The 16,759-nt window shown below is 41.6% G+C and overlaps 2 protein-coding genes across 7 annotated transcripts in view; both read right to left on the minus strand.

Annotated features, from left to right (window-relative positions):
* The window catches only part of LOC130534511 (neurobeachin-like), a 116,553-nt gene extending 107,053 nt beyond the window's left edge, over positions 1–9,500 (minus strand). The window contains exons 1-3 of one of the 2 annotated variants that reach the window (XM_057048673.1): positions 9,197–9,500; positions 8,731–8,954; positions 8,248–8,581 (exon numbers count right to left, since the gene is read on the minus strand). In XM_057048673.1, the coding sequence (XP_056904653.1) occupies positions 8,248–8,523 (276 nt within the window). In that variant the 5' untranslated portion in view covers positions 8,524–8,581; positions 8,731–8,954; positions 9,197–9,500. Of the gene's footprint in view, positions 1–8,247; positions 8,582–8,730; positions 8,958–9,196 lie in introns of both variants that reach the window. The other variant, XM_057048672.1, reaches the window with a different exon arrangement.
* A 1,168-nt stretch (positions 9,501–10,668) lies between these two features.
* The window catches only part of stard13b (StAR-related lipid transfer (START) domain containing 13b), a 41,961-nt gene continuing 35,870 nt past the window's right edge, over positions 10,669–16,759 (minus strand). For 4 of the 5 annotated variants that reach the window (XM_057049384.1, XM_057049385.1, XM_057049386.1 and 1 more), the window contains 11 exons: positions 16,143–16,206; positions 14,158–15,473; positions 13,893–14,063; positions 13,654–13,813; positions 13,348–13,546; positions 13,056–13,269; positions 12,564–12,678; positions 12,258–12,479; positions 11,908–12,125; positions 11,653–11,829; positions 10,669–11,553 (listed from right to left, as the gene is read on the minus strand). In XM_057049384.1, the coding sequence (XP_056905364.1) occupies positions 11,436–11,553; positions 11,653–11,829; positions 11,908–12,125; positions 12,258–12,479; positions 12,564–12,678; positions 13,056–13,269; positions 13,348–13,546; positions 13,654–13,813; positions 13,893–14,063; positions 14,158–15,473; positions 16,143–16,206 (2,974 nt within the window). In that variant the 3' untranslated portion in view covers positions 10,669–11,435. The remainder of the gene's footprint in view (positions 11,554–11,652; positions 11,830–11,907; positions 12,126–12,257; positions 12,480–12,563; positions 12,679–13,055; positions 13,270–13,347; positions 13,547–13,653; positions 13,814–13,892; positions 14,064–14,157; positions 15,474–16,142; positions 16,207–16,759) is intronic. The other variant, XR_008952973.1, reaches the window with a different exon arrangement.

The following is a 16,759-nucleotide window of genomic DNA, read 5'->3' on the forward strand; positions in this document are numbered from 1 at the left end:
AATTAGAAGTAATTGGATTTTTTTGTGCTTAATGCCATAGCTTTAAAATAACCATGAATTATATCTAAGTTCCATAATGAGCATTTGGCTATGTATAGGTGGATTCCTGAGGATAATGATTGGCTAATGAAGACTGTAGAGCACATTTTCTCTTTAGCTTACTCAATTTTTCGTTCATTTTTACGGTACCACATAAAGACGGAGGTCACACACTCAATCTTCTAAATCAGCGCCAGAGCAGAACGCTGGTCAAAACCTGAGTCAGGCCCGACTGCAGCAACTAAAAATGATTCCCTCTCATTAATGTAAATGGCAGCTCTCAGAGACAGTGACTACACACCTAAAACAGCAGCTTCAATATTCACAAATGCTGGCTGCTGTGTTGGGATTTCATTTCAAACAAAGTGCACTAAATGTTGGAGTCTTTACATTTTTATCATGCAGCCTTAAGGACATAGATAGTATATTTCTAAATGATTTGGATTCAGCCATTTTTGAATGACACTGGCGACCCTGGAGTTGTGCGTTCCGTTCCAACGGGACAATGATCATTAAAAGCATCAATAGTGATGAAGGGGCGAATTGCTCAATCAGGACAAAACATGAGGAAACTGGACTTCTCAGCTAAACAAACAAGTCTATCAGGAGGACAAGTTTAGTTTAATTGCACAGATCAAGGAAATCTACGAGCAAAGATTCAACCAAAAATAACGCATGCAATTATAATGAAGAGACACCTGACTATTAGCATGAATAAGTTTGTCTGGCAGGAGGGTTCAGTTTTAACAAGTTTGGAATTAAAGATTTAATGTAAGATATGAATTCTCAGTAAAGACTGCTTTTTGGGGCAAGACAAATTTTTCACTATTTTAAATTTTGTTTTTAAAACCTTAGTAAAAAAAAAGTAGGCAGATAAAAAGTGATAGTGCAGCGGCTAACTGCTAACCAGAGGAAAAAAAAGACTGTTTACCGAAAGGAAAACTATAAATATTACAGTTTTGTTGCATGAAACTCAGTTGCAAAGATATTTCCTCAGACAGTGTGAGAGACATAGATGAGAAAAAATATATTATATGGGAAAAAAGAACCCAATTTATTCTGGAAGCCCAAACACTCCTTTAGGGAGAATTTTAGGACAGATGCATGCACAAGTGTGTGTGCAGGACACAGCGACACAGATGATTGGAAATACCAACGCTGACAGCTGCAGGGCCGTTTCCAGAGGAGGCTTCTATTGTTACATAGAAAGAAAGACTTGGACAAATTTAAGAAGTGTTAATGCCTTTATTTAGCAAACCTAATGAGAAGGAGCAGTTTTTTTGGCCATTTTTCTGTATTCTATAGTAAAGATGTAGACAAACCTGCCCATCCTTCCTCCTAACTCTGCAGTGTTTATTTGAAACAAAACTGATGACATAAATCCGACACGCCCAACATATATCCTGAAACACGTTATGCAATTTTTATTTTTTTTAAATGGACTTCTGATCACCAAAATTAGATCCCAGCATGCACATGCCAGACACACTGCCATTCCTCTGGCCTACATAAGTGATAACTGGAATGGAGAGAGAAACAGATTTGAAGCAAACTCAAATACGGCGAACACATTTTATAGTAATAGCAAATATGAGCAGTGTCAGAGGGGCGTTCTGTGCAAATCCGGGGAGATAAAGTAGTTAAACATTAATCAGAAAAAGAATTATCTCTCAGCAGCCTGATGCTGGGATTCAGCAGCCTCCACTTAGCACTCCTAACACCCTGTATTCATATTAGCAAGAGGAATAAGACTGTCACACTGGCCCAGGCAGTGTTCCATATAGGCCATCTAATTCCATGCTGAATCATCTTCAACCAAATGCCAGTGCAGTAATCCTTCACTGTTTGAGACTTTTCAGCCAGATGTTCCTTTCAAAGCAGTCCAAGTCACAACTAATGGTATTAGCCAGAAATGCGCATTTCGGATTTATCCTTTGCCTAAAACGTGACCAGAGGCAAACCACATGCGGAGGCATTATTCCTCCTCCAACAGCACAAAACAGATCGGAAAAGTAGTCTGCGACAGGTAAAAGCAACAAAGTCTCCACATAATCACTTCACAATATCTCTGCACAGTTGCCAGTTTGGCTTTAATGCACAAATAAATGAACCAATCTGTTAGATCTGTGGTGTCATCTTTTCTGTTTTCAAAGGAAACAAAGAGCAACTTAAAAATCAATCAGCATTAAAGCAGATGTTTTATTTTATTCAACCACTTGATTGGCTTGTGCTATTGGCACAGAAGTGGTCCTAAATCAAAAGTGGCACTTAAATCAGATATCAGACACTGGTGTATCATTAAACAATAACTAAAATAAATATCCAAGACAAATGGTGAATAACATTCATTTTTTAAAGCTAATGTAGAACAAGAGTGAAAAACAGACTGGCAGCCAAGTATGTCCAAGTGTCTAATTATAAAAAAGATCCAATTAAAGTATGGCACGGAACATAATGAACCATAAAAATGGATGCCGTCTTCCTTCATTAGGCTGATCCCTTAGTATTAATTGTAATCCAAAACCCTAACTCTCACTAAGCCCCTTGTTATTTCCCCTCCACTTTGCACACATGAAAATAGGTGTGCAAGTTCTTTGTGCTTCCAAAGGTAATGGAAACATCCAAGCCGTAATGGAGCAATATATACACCTCTAGGTGATTGATTACACTAGCCTTTATCAATAACGAGGCCTCTGTGGTTTTGTAAAGAACCTGGAGAGCAGGATGAACACAGCACCCTGGTCTCAGCTGTACAGTGGAACACTGCAGGGAACAAAGCTGCAGCAGCACAATGAAGACTAAACGACAACATGGAATGAGAAGCTTCCCTTTAAAAATGACAGTTTTTTTTGCATATTCACAGATCATATTTCACTTACTAGTAGATCATGAGGGGATAATAAAATCAGCTACTTCCATTAAAATGACCATGTTATTGACAATATGGTTGGTTGTACCCTGACATTGATGACAGAAATTGGGGCTGGACATCAGAGTTATTGCTTAAAGGAAATATAATAATGTAGAAGCACAGTATGTGGACACACTATACGAATAGGGAAAATTTACCCTTTCAATATCTTTTACGATATCTACTCTTTGCACTAGCGTTTTTATTTACAGGGCAAGTATTAATTTAGCCAGACGAGGATTTTTGCAGCATAGAAACCCCTGTTCCACGCACCATTAAAACCCAGCGAAATGCATCAGAGACGTAGTGCACTGCTTCAGTGGGATCAGAAATCCAATTAATATTTTTTGGGATCCATAATGTGTATAAACCTGAACTGGGATGATTTATAGATCCCAAACCTCTACTGCAAATGACAGAACATAGGACTGGCCTGGAAACACATAATGCAGTTTTCCAATAAAGCCAAGCTACTGTACTAAAGGAGCCACCACAGGTGTTATTTATACGACTATTCATTTTCATCCACCCACTGAGAAACTCTTGACTGGAGCAGTCCTGCAGCAGCAGAAATCACCTACACCACTGATTCTAGATGAATTGGCTCTGTGTTAATACCGTCCTTTTTACACACCTCTAATATTTAACGCATTTTAATGGCACAGTGTCGCACTAAAATAGCACAGCATGTCTCCCACCTTCTAGAAATATAACAATTAAACGATTATTTGCATATTCAAGCAGGACTTTTTCCACATTGTGATAAAAACAGCCATCACATTTTATTTGAAACTACGCCTTCGCACCAGCCGACTGAAAGCTTTTTGCAGCAGCAAGTGATGCGACTTTACATGTGTGGTCAGAGATGCAGCTCATCTCCATAGAAATGAGTACGGACATGCTGGGCCTCGTCCCCAAAGGGCAGATGTGTTAACGACCACTGGATTTGGAGTGGTTGCCAAAACCAGTTCCACCTGGGAGAATAACACATTGCTGCCCACGATGGTGGTGCACTTGTTCGTTGGTGACTCCGCGTCCTTTTAGAGGCATCCCAGTTACATGCTCAGAAAACATGGCCGATGAAAATGAAATTGAGTGGATTTAGTAATAAAAAAGGGCCGTAAATCTTGGATAACTCAGGACAAATCATCAGTTTAACACGGTCTAATGTTGAGGCTCGGTCATAAAAATATTTTCTGAGGAAGCTGTGACACCGTGAAACTGCTGAGCTCAAGGTCTGGTTGTCGCACACACAGACGACTTAAGTGAGACACTGTCACACTCTTTTCTCATCATACTTCAGCACAGCAACATAATTATATCAAGGCGTCCCCTAAAATACGGTGTCGCTCGATATTTGCTAAAAGCAGATGGCAGATATTCTCCTGGCAAAGAGTCCCACAGAGCTGGGAGATCCATCACCAAATGCATCCTGACACAGTTCAGGCAACCGCCAAATAACATCCCATCAGAACCACTTTGGGATAACTGAGCCAATAAAGAGGAGCTGATCCACAGCAGAGTAAGGCCAACGTGGAAATAAATAAAAATAAAACACATGGTTTTTGCATTCCATGGGAAATCTGATTTTGACAAAGTTGAGCAATTAAGTAACAAGCATTTATTCAGAATAACATCTTGTTTCACAGAAGCACCTCCGACGTTAGCGCCCCTGCCCACACACACCCACCATCTCAGGCTCTGAGCAGTGGAAGGAAGACATCGGTGCTTACTACAACCAACACGTCCCACTCTTGTCAAACCAAGGATTCATGTTTTCATTCACAGGATACAACAGCCGTGTTCCTCTAGTCTGAACTACAGGGGCTAGCAGCTAAAATTTCATTGCTGTCAGTTTGAATCCTGTTCATAAAGTGACTGACAACAAAAAGTAAAACAAGCTGAAAAATGAAATAGAAAACAAAGATGAGTTTGAGGGTCACAAGCTGTTTTACAACTGCTCTTCGACTGTTATACCAATTGCAACAAAATGGCAGCGTAATATTTTCAGCGCCTTTCACTCGCTGTAACTCAATTTTATAGAAGACTAATATTATTGGCATTATGAAGCTGGACAGGACAAAGGCCAAAAGAAAGATTTAGATTGTTTCAAGAGTGCAAAACTAATGTGTTTTAAAATAATAGAATTTGGCATTCGCCAAACCGCCCCAGACTCCAGCTGTGACATCGATTGCAGATAAATCAAAGGGTACAATTGATCCAACAGCAGCCAAAATGTTCACTGTGAAGGCCAACTATGAGCTGCAGCCCAGCGCTCGCACCAATCACAACCCTCCGCTCTAACTCATACGGCACTTACAGATATATTAATTGTTCTTTAATAGCAGAGATGACAACGGTAGATGGGAGGAAACTCCTTGGAATATAAAAAAGGAAGCCAACTATAAATATCTTATCTAGCTTTTATATTACGTCACACAGCAGAACTGGAATTTAATTTCTGCTACATTATAAGAACCAAATTATCTCAAAATAATAAAATAAATCAACACATGTACTAGCTTCTTAAAGGAAGCACCAATTCCTACATTCTTTTAATTGTCAACAATAACTTAGCTAATCAAATAAGTTTGTTTTGGTGAGCAGAAATGGCTTTTAAAAGCTATTATAATTAAAAAACAGCATGGATTACTAATCATAATTCAACATGAATGAAGTTGTTTTTAACAGGCAGTATAGAGTGAAATGCAATGCATGCATGCATCAACTCAGGCTGATGAAAGTAATTAATTTGACAGCATTTGATCAGTATTTGGTAAACTTATAATATGTAAAGGTGCTCTATATAAAAAAAATAATGAGAAGCACTCCATACACGTGCCCCAGTGTACCTTCTGACATAAAATATGATGTCCTACAGTATTGTAGCGCTTCATCATATGGGATACATGGACATCTTTACTTATAATGGTTTTGACGTCTTTCAGAGTCTCGACTATGAGCAAAAACAGAGTATAAAATCTGAAAACACTTGAGTAATGCTCAATATTTTAATACCACCAGGTTCTTGATTGGTATAAATAAAGTATCACTTGACTATAATGAGTCATTCAAGCGTGGGGGAGGTAATGATCAGAGTGTTACTCACTCTACAGCTTGGCTGACAGATGGATATTTCTTATACAGCTATGTTCTGATCTGGGCTACTATGTCTGCACAGGAGCAGTGCATCTACAAACTGTGTGAAGATGGTAAATATACAAAAAATAAAAAATTAAATTCCTTCATTTATGTTGTATGTATAAGTGTTTTTGCAATCAGGGCTGTGAGGTTTGTAGTCCATCCTAGTGGTCATCAGTGAAATCATATGAATCTTTTTAATCTGTCCAACATCAGAGTTCTGCAGTGATTAAAGCTAAATAATTCAGACTGCACATATAAAAGCAATAAAAGGGGAAAACATCATTTAAAGACTCGTTACAGCCCCTGCAGTTGAAAATTCCACTCACATGCTGACAATATTGTTCCTGCCAAATACGATTGTGCGATTAATAATCCTTGCTGTTGGAGTTAATATTACATTTCAGTTAAAACCTCTGGGAGGGAATAGTTTGCTGATTATATTGTTCTCTCCTGAGCTGCTTCAAAATAAAATGTATTACCAATAAAGACTAACGACAGTCTTGGCTCAACATGGTTTAGATCTGTTGAAACCAGAGTACTGAGGGGAGTCCAGCTTCCAAATTTAATAGATTTACCGTTATTTTGTGACCAAAATACAAATTCATGGAATTCCCTGCGTATCTACAAGTGAAAACAAAGAAAGCCTACATATCGAGTCTTCTGATTACCCTGTTCTGACCAGCACCCGGGTGTAAATACTGCCGCGTCCCTCCACACCAACCCTAATTACTCAGGGCGGTGGGGGAGTGCGGTTTAACTCCATATCAGAGCTGCACACCAAACCTGACGGCATTAATTCATTAAAATTATCTGTAAATTCCCAATTGATATTTACTTAAGGATATGTGCGCTTCCTTCTGTAATAGCCTTAGTTTTGTACATCTCCACTATGGTAGCAGTCATATTGGACCCATGTCATTATAAAAATGTTCCCATTTGGCAGTTCAATAAGAGCTCTACGGCATGCAATACATCTCAACCAGGAATTGTGGGTGGGGTGAGAAAATTATTAATGCACAAATTAGGCCCCTTGAGAACTGCTTAAAGCAACCTTGAAGATCTTAGATTCCCCTCATATTTCAGAAGTAATCTACATTGGCATACATTAAAAAGGCGGAATTTTACAGGCAGCAAGGATGTTGGTTGACAACTTTACTCCCACTTTTACTCCGTTACGCAGATGTGATGCCGTTTTAACGTTTTTACCATCTCCTGTACAGAAATTCCATTTTGCCAGAGACTCACACTTCACAAACGAACTGAGAGGAAAATAGAAGGAAGCACAGTGTTAATTGAAGCTGCCATTCATGAATGTGAAATAAGCAGTAATAGAGGTGAAGAAATGAGGAGGAGCCGAGACAGATGTGACAATGATGCTCTGCAACAAATTCAAATGGGGACAAAAATGACTAAGACAAGGTCATTGTCTGGAATTCACACATAAATATTCTATTTGACAGTCAACATTGATCCCATTAAGCACAAATGACAGTGTTTTAATCATTAATCACTTGAACCTGCAAAGTGTAAGAGAGTGAGCACTACTCCAGTCCTGTCACGCCAAAGGCTACAATTTGTCCAGTTCCACGAAGTGGATTTCTGTTTTGCCAGAAGAGGTCGTAATTAATCTCTAGTGTGCTTAAAAGGACAAGAGAGGGCAGCCTCTGGCTGTAGTTGCCCCTGCAGATGGTGGAAGTAAAGTTATTTGCTTGCTCTCTGTGATCACTTCCAGGGCAGCAGCCCCACAACCATTGAGAGTCTCACATTTCAATTAACTGCGCCTGAAGACCGTCCCAAAACAGGTTATAAAAAAATACTAACCACATTTTAAACTATCCAATTAGTGCTGCAAATGTAGATGCAGCCTGATGAAAACTCTCCTGTTTAGGTCCTGTTGCCTTTCCCGTTCTTACATTCAGGATGCCACTGCTGCCACTCTGCTCCAGCATATTATGCAGAACACAGAGCTTAACCCTGCATTACATTTCTAACCCAGGATGAATGAACTGTAAGGACTGAAGGTTGGAACTTTAATGAAGTTCATTCAGACACATGGTCTTAAACTGGTGCAAATTGTTCATTTGCAGATCAGAATGTCATGTTTCTTATGACATTCTGGGTGACATTCTGGGTGTCTTAAAAGGCAAACTTACCAAATTCAGCACCGTCTCTACAATATCCCGGTTGCCAACTTGTCCCACCTGGATCAGGCCGGTAAGAACTGCGAATTTCGTTTTGATATTCCGTATTGGAACCGATGGATTCATAATCCCAACCGGGAGGACCACTGAACCTGAGCCGCACGTCACCGTCGTCTCGGCGGCGGCTCCAGCAGAGGCTGCAGCGGCGTGCTGCCGATGACCCGAAGCGGGTTGTCGGTCCGAGAGAGACACCTCGACCGGCATCGTCACCGCAGCCTCGCTTGACATTTCCAGGCAAATCGGACAGCTTCTGATGTTCACCACAGCAAGAAACTCAGTCAATGCTCTGAAGCGTCCAAAACAGAAAAAACAGAATAATCAACCCAGTGAAAACAACAAGAGACAGAAAAGAAGCACCCCGTTAGATAAAATCGTTTTCCGGACTTCCACTTGCGCTGTAATGTCGGTGCCAGTCGGTTAACGCAGCGGACTGACCTGCGGTATGTGCACGTTTTGGTGCGTTTCTGTCGCTCTGGGTGCGCGTCTGTGCAGCCATGATGCCGCCCCCTGCCGCCTGCGGTTCCATCAGCACGCCTGCGCTGCTGCCGCTGCCGCTGCCGCGGTCACGGAGCCGCAGATTGACTGTGTCGTCCCAGGCGCTGCTGCGCGCTATCAGCCAGCCAGGTGCGTTTACGGTCCGCTGAGGCTGAATATGACTGCTGCTATGAGATAAAATAAATAAATAAATAAAACACACAAGTCATTTCTACAGCTATACAAGACTGCTTAATAAAGTTTACTGGAGGTCATTCGTACTTTCTAGCTATTTTCCTTTATTGGTGGAGAAAAAAACATTTTGGGGTAAACTATGCGTGATGGCAGGATGTTCAAAAATAGATATTTATTGGTGTTTGTCGTTGTGAGTCTAAATAGGTAAATGTTCTCAACATATAAACTTCACCTGTAATTCGGGTTTTGTCGACGCAGCAGCAAACATCAGTCGGAAGCGCAGCTGTTCTACGTGACTAATTAAGGCTGCGTTCCATTCAGGTGCACTGCAAGTATCGCGACGATCACATGAACGTGTACGGCTTCGCTAGAAAAGCTGTTACACTAAATGGGACGGCGCCATGGGGGACGACTTAATTTTGAATCGGGCCGGCCGCCTTTCAAATCCAAGTAATATGTGTGTTTAATAACCGACTCTAAGGATAACTGTTGGTTGTTTATTGATGTTTTAAGCACCTGGTGTTTCCAGAAAACAAAGACGCATTGTCCTGTTTCTTTAGAATTTCAAGTTTGCATATTCCAAAAAGACAAACCTTTTTCTAGTAAGGAGACGTCATGGCTTTAAAGATCAGTTCAAGTTGATAATAAACTCAAAAATACACTTTCCTGGTCTAAAGCATTATTTTAATCTCTCTCTCTAAACTCTTAAAAAAATGATTTACAAAATGCTCTTCCATTTCATGTTTTGGTTTTTTTTGGGGGGGGGGGGGGCAGAGCTGCATAATTGAGACTGACAGTGACGGCTTGCCAGCGGTCCACAGCATCATCCTGAGCGACAGCAGAGGCCTGCCTTTCATGGCCTCATTAGGCTGATTTGTGTCAGCCTGGTTCTAAAACACACATAATGTCAGTTTCTATAGAAATAAGTATCATCAAGTAGCATGTTTGGAGACTCAATTCAGTGCACAAATCATACAAGTAAGCAGTAAGCAAAGTACTGTATAAAGTTAGCATCTTAAGTTCATAAATATGCCTTTTGAAATAAGACATTCTTTCATAAAACATTTATTCGTTAATAAACACAATCCTTGAGTTCATCTCTGCTCTTCTTTTGGTGTCGGTGCAAGCTTCTCCAGATACGGTCCTCTCACTTTCTTTGAAGTGTTTGGTCCCCATCATGAAATAAACAACAGTGAAGAGAGACCATTGAAATTCAATAAAGAGAATATGCTCACTCACCCATCACTCATGCTGAAAGTGAACTATATCATGAACTCAGCTCTGCTTGATAAATACTAGAAAAATTTGCAACCCAACAAACAAACAACATAGTCAATGTCTTCTGTTACATTTAAAAACTGAATATTTTTACTGCTGGTAAAGAAAAAATGGTGGACAACATTGATCGTGGATAATTTAAATTCATTCATTCTTACACAGGGGAAAACTAAACGTGACAATTGTCACAGGAGCCATCTAGTGGACTGATAACGTGAATTAAATTGGAATGAAATTATATATATTTAAGTAAAATGTAAATGTTTTTAATATGTATTGTTTTCACAAGGTGCTAGAAAATCCATTTAACACTAAAATGTACAATTTCTGCTGTCACCAGTGTTTCTAGTGAACGACCAGTAGAGGTTCCTCTTCCCCCAGATGACGAGGAAAAGGGGCAATAGGGTAAAGAATTAGTACGCATAGCCATGTTTATAGTTTTATTTTTTTTTAAAACATCTCTTGTACTTTACAGTACAATTCAGTATGATTACGCAGGTATGAGCAAGTCAAACCTTAAGTCGTTCTGTTCACAACCACAGGAGGTCAAAGTTGAATCATATTACATCCATTCAATAATGGCAATACTGAAGCAGAGTAAAACCAGCTTACAATTTTGTACCATGTATATGTTCCGGAAAGGTGATAGAGAAATAATCAATATACAGAATATTAACATATGTACGATATATCTTTTCCAATATATATACAATATATATATCTTGTTTGCATGTACAAAATATTCACACTCGCTCACGTATATACAGAAATGTGGGTCTAAATGATAATAATTATCTGAAATGAATAACAAATATATGCTTCCCAGAAGCGTTCAAGAGCTTAAATGTCCTAGACATTAAATATTAAACATCAGTAATACATTATTAAAGTCACCGGTTAGCATCGTTATTAAGTTATTTACGTTTAACCATAAAAGGGTAAATAAAATACTAATAGAAAATTGGCAGGATGATAATCTTATCAAGTTACACTCATCACCTGTTAGACGGCTGCTTATTTTTCATTGTGCAAGTACAAAGAAGCTCAAAATGAGTCTAAGAACCGATAGTTGTGCTCTGGTGCTTCAACTCTGTGGTGCTGTGTCTGTATTGTGCCTGGTTCTTAGAATGATCTGTGAGTCTCTATCTACATCTTGATTTCCAGGCTTGGCGGCCGCAGATGGTTAAATAAAGTCAGATTTTAGTCTCTGGTCCATCTGTGATCAGCGGCTGAAAAGAGTTGCGAATCCGAGCAGCTTCTGCGGCACACAGGTGACCGAAGGCCTTGTTGTACCAATCGGGCGTCCTTCCCCTAAAATCAAAAACGCATATTTGCTCCACATTAAGGCACCACAACCATTCCAAAATTTGATATGAAACCACATGTGTTTAGGATGCTAACGAGGCTTACTTCATGTCCACTCTGCTGATGTGGGTCAGTCTGGACTTCCCTGAACCGCAGGGCTCCAGTAGGTAGTTGGACTCCAGCACTATAGCTCGTACACCTCCAAGAGGAGGACAATCCTCAGTCTCTATAGACACAGATACCAGGGAGCAGGCACCCTTGGGCAAGTCTGTCCTCCACGATCTTAAAATAACAGAAAAATGTTTGATTCATGACCTTCCAGAAAAAGTGATTTTGATCCTGGATGAAATTTCAACTAACCTGAGAACTAAAAAGTCCCTGCTGGGGTGAGGAGGCATGCAACTGAGTGCATACTGAAACACTTCTGACTGCTTGTCGAGCGTCTCGCACACTTTCCACTGCAGCAGATCCACATCCCACAGGTGGCGCTCTCGCAGCACGCGGTTGAGCACGACAGACGGTGGCGCTTCCACCTCTACTGACACCCGCCAACGTCTCAAAGGATTCCCATCCCCGACCTGGAAAAGAAACCCACACAACCGTGTTGTTTCGCGAACAGTCAGTTTTTGTTCATCAAATTGTTAATAGTTTTGATTAGAATTTCATCATCTGAAACTGGCACTTTGGGGTCATTTCTATATATCACCGACCTTCTTACAGTAAAGCTCCGTGTTATCAGAGCTGCTGCAGGATATCCAGTATTTGGACTTTTCCCGGGCCTCTTTGAGGAGATTCTGAAGTCTCCCTTCCATGTGTGTCTGGTACGTTCCATCATCATCTTCCAGTTGCTTGCACAGCTCGCCAATTGTGGGCGCGTGCAAATTGGCCTCCACATAGGAATTGCGCGACTGAGTAATCATCTCATGAGGAATCTAATGGAGGTATAAAAGCATCAGGGGAGAGTGACGGCTGACAGAAGTTGGAAGGTGGATCGTTTCAACGTCGCAAAGTTCTACCTCAAAGAGACGGTTGCACTCTGTGATCATGTGAGCGAGACCCTGTGTTGCTGCTAAGTTTTCATTCAAGTCCTTCTGGTCTGGTCTCCCTGTGGCATACTTCTTCCGCATGGCCCTGAGGATGGTAGGACATGAAAACTTGTTAGAACCACAACAGTCAAATGGTCAACACAGCAAATAAATCCTTCCTTCACCCTGCTGGGTGCCCCACTGATCTCTTTAGCATCACTTTAACATGCTTGATTAGATAGATGAGTTGGTACACAGCATGGCGTCTGGAAAAAACCGAGCAATAAAAAAATAAACTAGCTCAAAAGAGAGTAATATACTGCACCCCGAGGGGGGAAAACACACGATAATCCATTTTATGTCTGCCTTAATGGAGTCATAGGTGAAGATAATTGTGCCTGAGTTAATACAGTGCCTCTGTGGATGTTCATTATCATTGAAATGCAGGTAACTGAAACATTTAAGCCACTGAAATGGAATTACTTTGGGGAGAGATTGTCTTTCTTGAGGATGTTGAGGTGAAAAAGAGAGGGGGCAAGGCAAACGGCGATGTTCATTGGTGTCATTTGATTCTCCTCCACAGAGGATGTGACGTCACTAAGGAAGCAGAGCAATGTCTGCAGGGCCTCCCGATTTTCGTCCGACATCAGCATGATAGCTGCCTGCACAGCTTGCAGCCTTTGGTCCTTCGGTACATCTAAAAAAAAGTGAAAGGACAGATTTAGATTGGATTTTGGTTAAACAAGACCAAAATAAATTATGTCAGCGTCCTTACATTGGTAGATATGAAGAAAAGTCTCCCCCAGCTTGCTGGTTAGCAGAGGCTCGGGTAAATCCCTGAAGAACTGTTTGACCATGTCGGCGACATCGTAAGCAGACTGATCGTCATAGTTCACATTGTCTGGAGAACTCTCATTCATCTGCCGTAGAGCTTGAATTCGAGACTTCACACCTGACTTACGAAAGAGACCCACCTGAAGGGAAAACAGAAGCTTTAAATCAACCCAACTGTGTAATGGAGTTAAATCACTTGCAAAAATATGAATGGAATCAAAGTGAGTGTATGTGTGCCATGACTGACCTGGTCCAGACACTGACTTCTCAGGTACCGCAGAGCCTTTTGCAAACCAAGAGGTAAAGGATGCCCAGACCGCTGCACGTGCACTATGAGAGGCACTCCAAACACATTCTTATCCTTATAATCCGGCACCTTCATTCTCTTCATGAACTTTGGCACAGACCTGGAAGACAAATCCTCATGGTTGTTGCATATATTAAGTTGGGAAAAAACTAAAATGATAAATGAACAATAATGCATACCAAGTCCAGCCGTGCTTGTTGGACAGGGAATACTTCTCCATGATTGCAGTCAGGCGCAGCAGAGAAAACTTCTGTAACAAGCTCAGCTGGCCCGCCGTCTGGTTGGTAATCTGCAGGGAGGCTGCTGAGTGACTCAGGCGATGAGATATCTGAAAGCTGGGCCACCGTAACCTAACGTCATAAAGGGAGAAAATGAGATAAACGTTACGTTAAATAAAAATCATCTCATAGTTAAAATATTTTCACATTCTTGTTTGGTCCCTACCGATTGGGTCTCGTGAGAGAAGCACCAACTCCAGAGTCCCTCCTTTCTCTGAGCCTTGTGGATTCTGTCTCAGCGAGTGAGACTTGGTCTTTGTCTGCATAACTTGATGGGGTGTGTCCTTCGGCTACCAAGTCTAACGTGATCTGGCTGGAGGACTGATTGCCCACTGAGTTGTCCTTCTCGCTACCCACCTGTGCCAGCCCTTCACCCACATGCAGCACATTCTTGCTCCAGTGGTCCACAATCTGCTGTAGGCCATTGACGTGCAGCAGGATATCATCCAGGTGGGGGAACAGGTCCTCTTTCTCTAGATCCATGAGGTCTCCTGTGCTGGCATACAGATGTGAGCCGGGGACATTGTCGTATACGCTGATGCGGCTGCCCCTGGTGCAGCACTGAGTGACAGGCCTGGATTCCTTTGTGCATGCAATCATGGGGGAGTCAAGGTGCATGCTGCCTGTGTGCCAGTTAATGGAGGCTCCATTGGTTGGGGACAAGCTTTCTATAGATAATGCTTTGGGGAAAGTTCCTGGTTTGTGGTCTTTGGGAATGTGGACCACCAGGTCTTCATACGAGCAGAATTCATTCCTACGGTTTTGCTCCGTGACTTTGTGTGCTTGGGTACCTGAGAAAATGTCTACGTCCTCCAGATACATGCCGCTGCGCTTGTAATCGGCATGGTGAGGCTTGCGTTCTTTAAGGCTGGGTGTGCTGACAGCGCTCCCGCTAGAATTGCTGCTGCCCTCACTGCTGGAATGGGACGGTGTTGTTTTGACGTTGTCTGGAGCCCCGCCGTCCCCGTTGATGATGTCAACACACTGCAGCGTCTTCAGACACGGGGCCTGCTCCTGTAGGACGGGAGTGCTGATGACCAACGCCTTACCGCCCCTCCCTGTCGTTCCCCGCATGCGCAGCGTCTCTATGCGCTTCAGGAAGTCTTTGGTACGGATGCGAGTTGTCTTGTTGTGCCTATTGGACAGGGGACCGTAGTGCGTGTTGGGGTTGTGAGGCACTGTGAGAGATGTCGGTTCTGGCATGGCAGTAGATTCAGAGTCCTCGGCACTGAGGCCCCTCTGGCCGCTGCCGCCGCTGCTCTCGCTGTGCAGGGAGGAGACCTCCGGCTCACTGAGGTCCGTCAAAACACTTTCACTGCTGGTGGTATTTCTCAGAGGCACGCCATCCCTGCAGGGCTGACCGTCCTCATGGTTTTCCAGCAGACAGTCGATGTCCTGTAATCTGGACCAACGACGGCTACTCCACTCAAAGGTCCATTTGTCACTGATGGCAAAAAGGTCTTCTTCATCAGAGTCTTCACTCTGCAAGGACAGATTTGATGACAATTTGGTCGAACTATACGATTTAAACTAAATGATTCGATATCTATAGATGATCTGCGCATATTATTATACAGTAATTAAATTTCTCAAAAATATCTAAAGCATGGTTCAAAGCGATTATAAAGACTGAATTAAATAACTGGTACTAATAAAAACCCGCTGTACCCAATACGCCAAACAAATTAAAAGTATTTTTTTAACAGTCAAATATACATATACTGTATATATATTTTTCTCTTTAGGCACATCCCAAATCATTAAAAGATGGCTTACAGAGTTACACATGTCATCCAACATATAATCTATGCCTCCAAGAGCAGTTAAACAGGAAATACAGGAAATAGCTGGAGGATGGGATCTGTTCTGAATTAATAACATTATACAGCCAGTTGTGATATAACACCAGACACATGATTCCATTGACTTGTAGACTTTTCCATAAATAGGCCACGGCGAAACCCATGAAGCCCAAATTTGCCTGACAGACTACATTCCAAAGTTGGAAGGTTAGCTGAATATAGCGTTGACAAAATTAAACAAATGTTATAGAATCTCTCTCCCCGTTTCTTAGGTGCAGCTTGAGGCAGGGATGGATTTGCAAGATAACACGATTGGATTATACGTAAGACACGGAAATCCAACACTTACTTTCTTCTTGGGAAGGTTCACGTCAAGTTTCATAGAGGCACACTTATTTAAGGTGTTGAGTCGTCTGAAACACACCCAAAAAGAAAGAAGATTTAGGACGAAACCTGATCTGAATGTGTAAATACAACAAAGGTTCCTTATGTAGTTCTCCATGAATAAACTTAATTACATTAGCTATTTACCTCTCGCTCCGTTGGTCTGTCAGCATGACCAGAACAAGAGGGCAATTAGTTTGCACCGTGATTACTTAAACTTAATGAACACCGGTAATTTCAGCGCTGTTCTCTTTCTCGCAACATTGGATCTAATTGTTGTGTCACTCGAACAGAGGCAAAGGGCTTAATATGAGGGGTGTGTGTGTCCGTGTAGGAGAGATCTGCACATAAATGCATGTATTATTATGCCGAACAGCAGGATGACAACCTTTATCCATTGATGTATGTATTTAATTATTAAGCCACTGGGGTTCATTCTGGCATAACATAATGTCCCTCTGTCTGCTGTGTGTTGGCCTTACACAATGAGTCATTTGTGGCAAATGCTACAAGCTAAACTGTGCTTTAAAAGGCTCAGATGAAGCTTATAGATGTATCCAAATGACGTTAATGAGAGAAGCT

This window comes from Takifugu flavidus, chromosome 12 (genome assembly GCF_003711565.1).
Source record: "Takifugu flavidus isolate HTHZ2018 chromosome 12, ASM371156v2, whole genome shotgun sequence".
NCBI classification, from domain to species: Eukaryota; Metazoa; Chordata; class Actinopteri; order Tetraodontiformes; family Tetraodontidae; genus Takifugu; species Takifugu flavidus.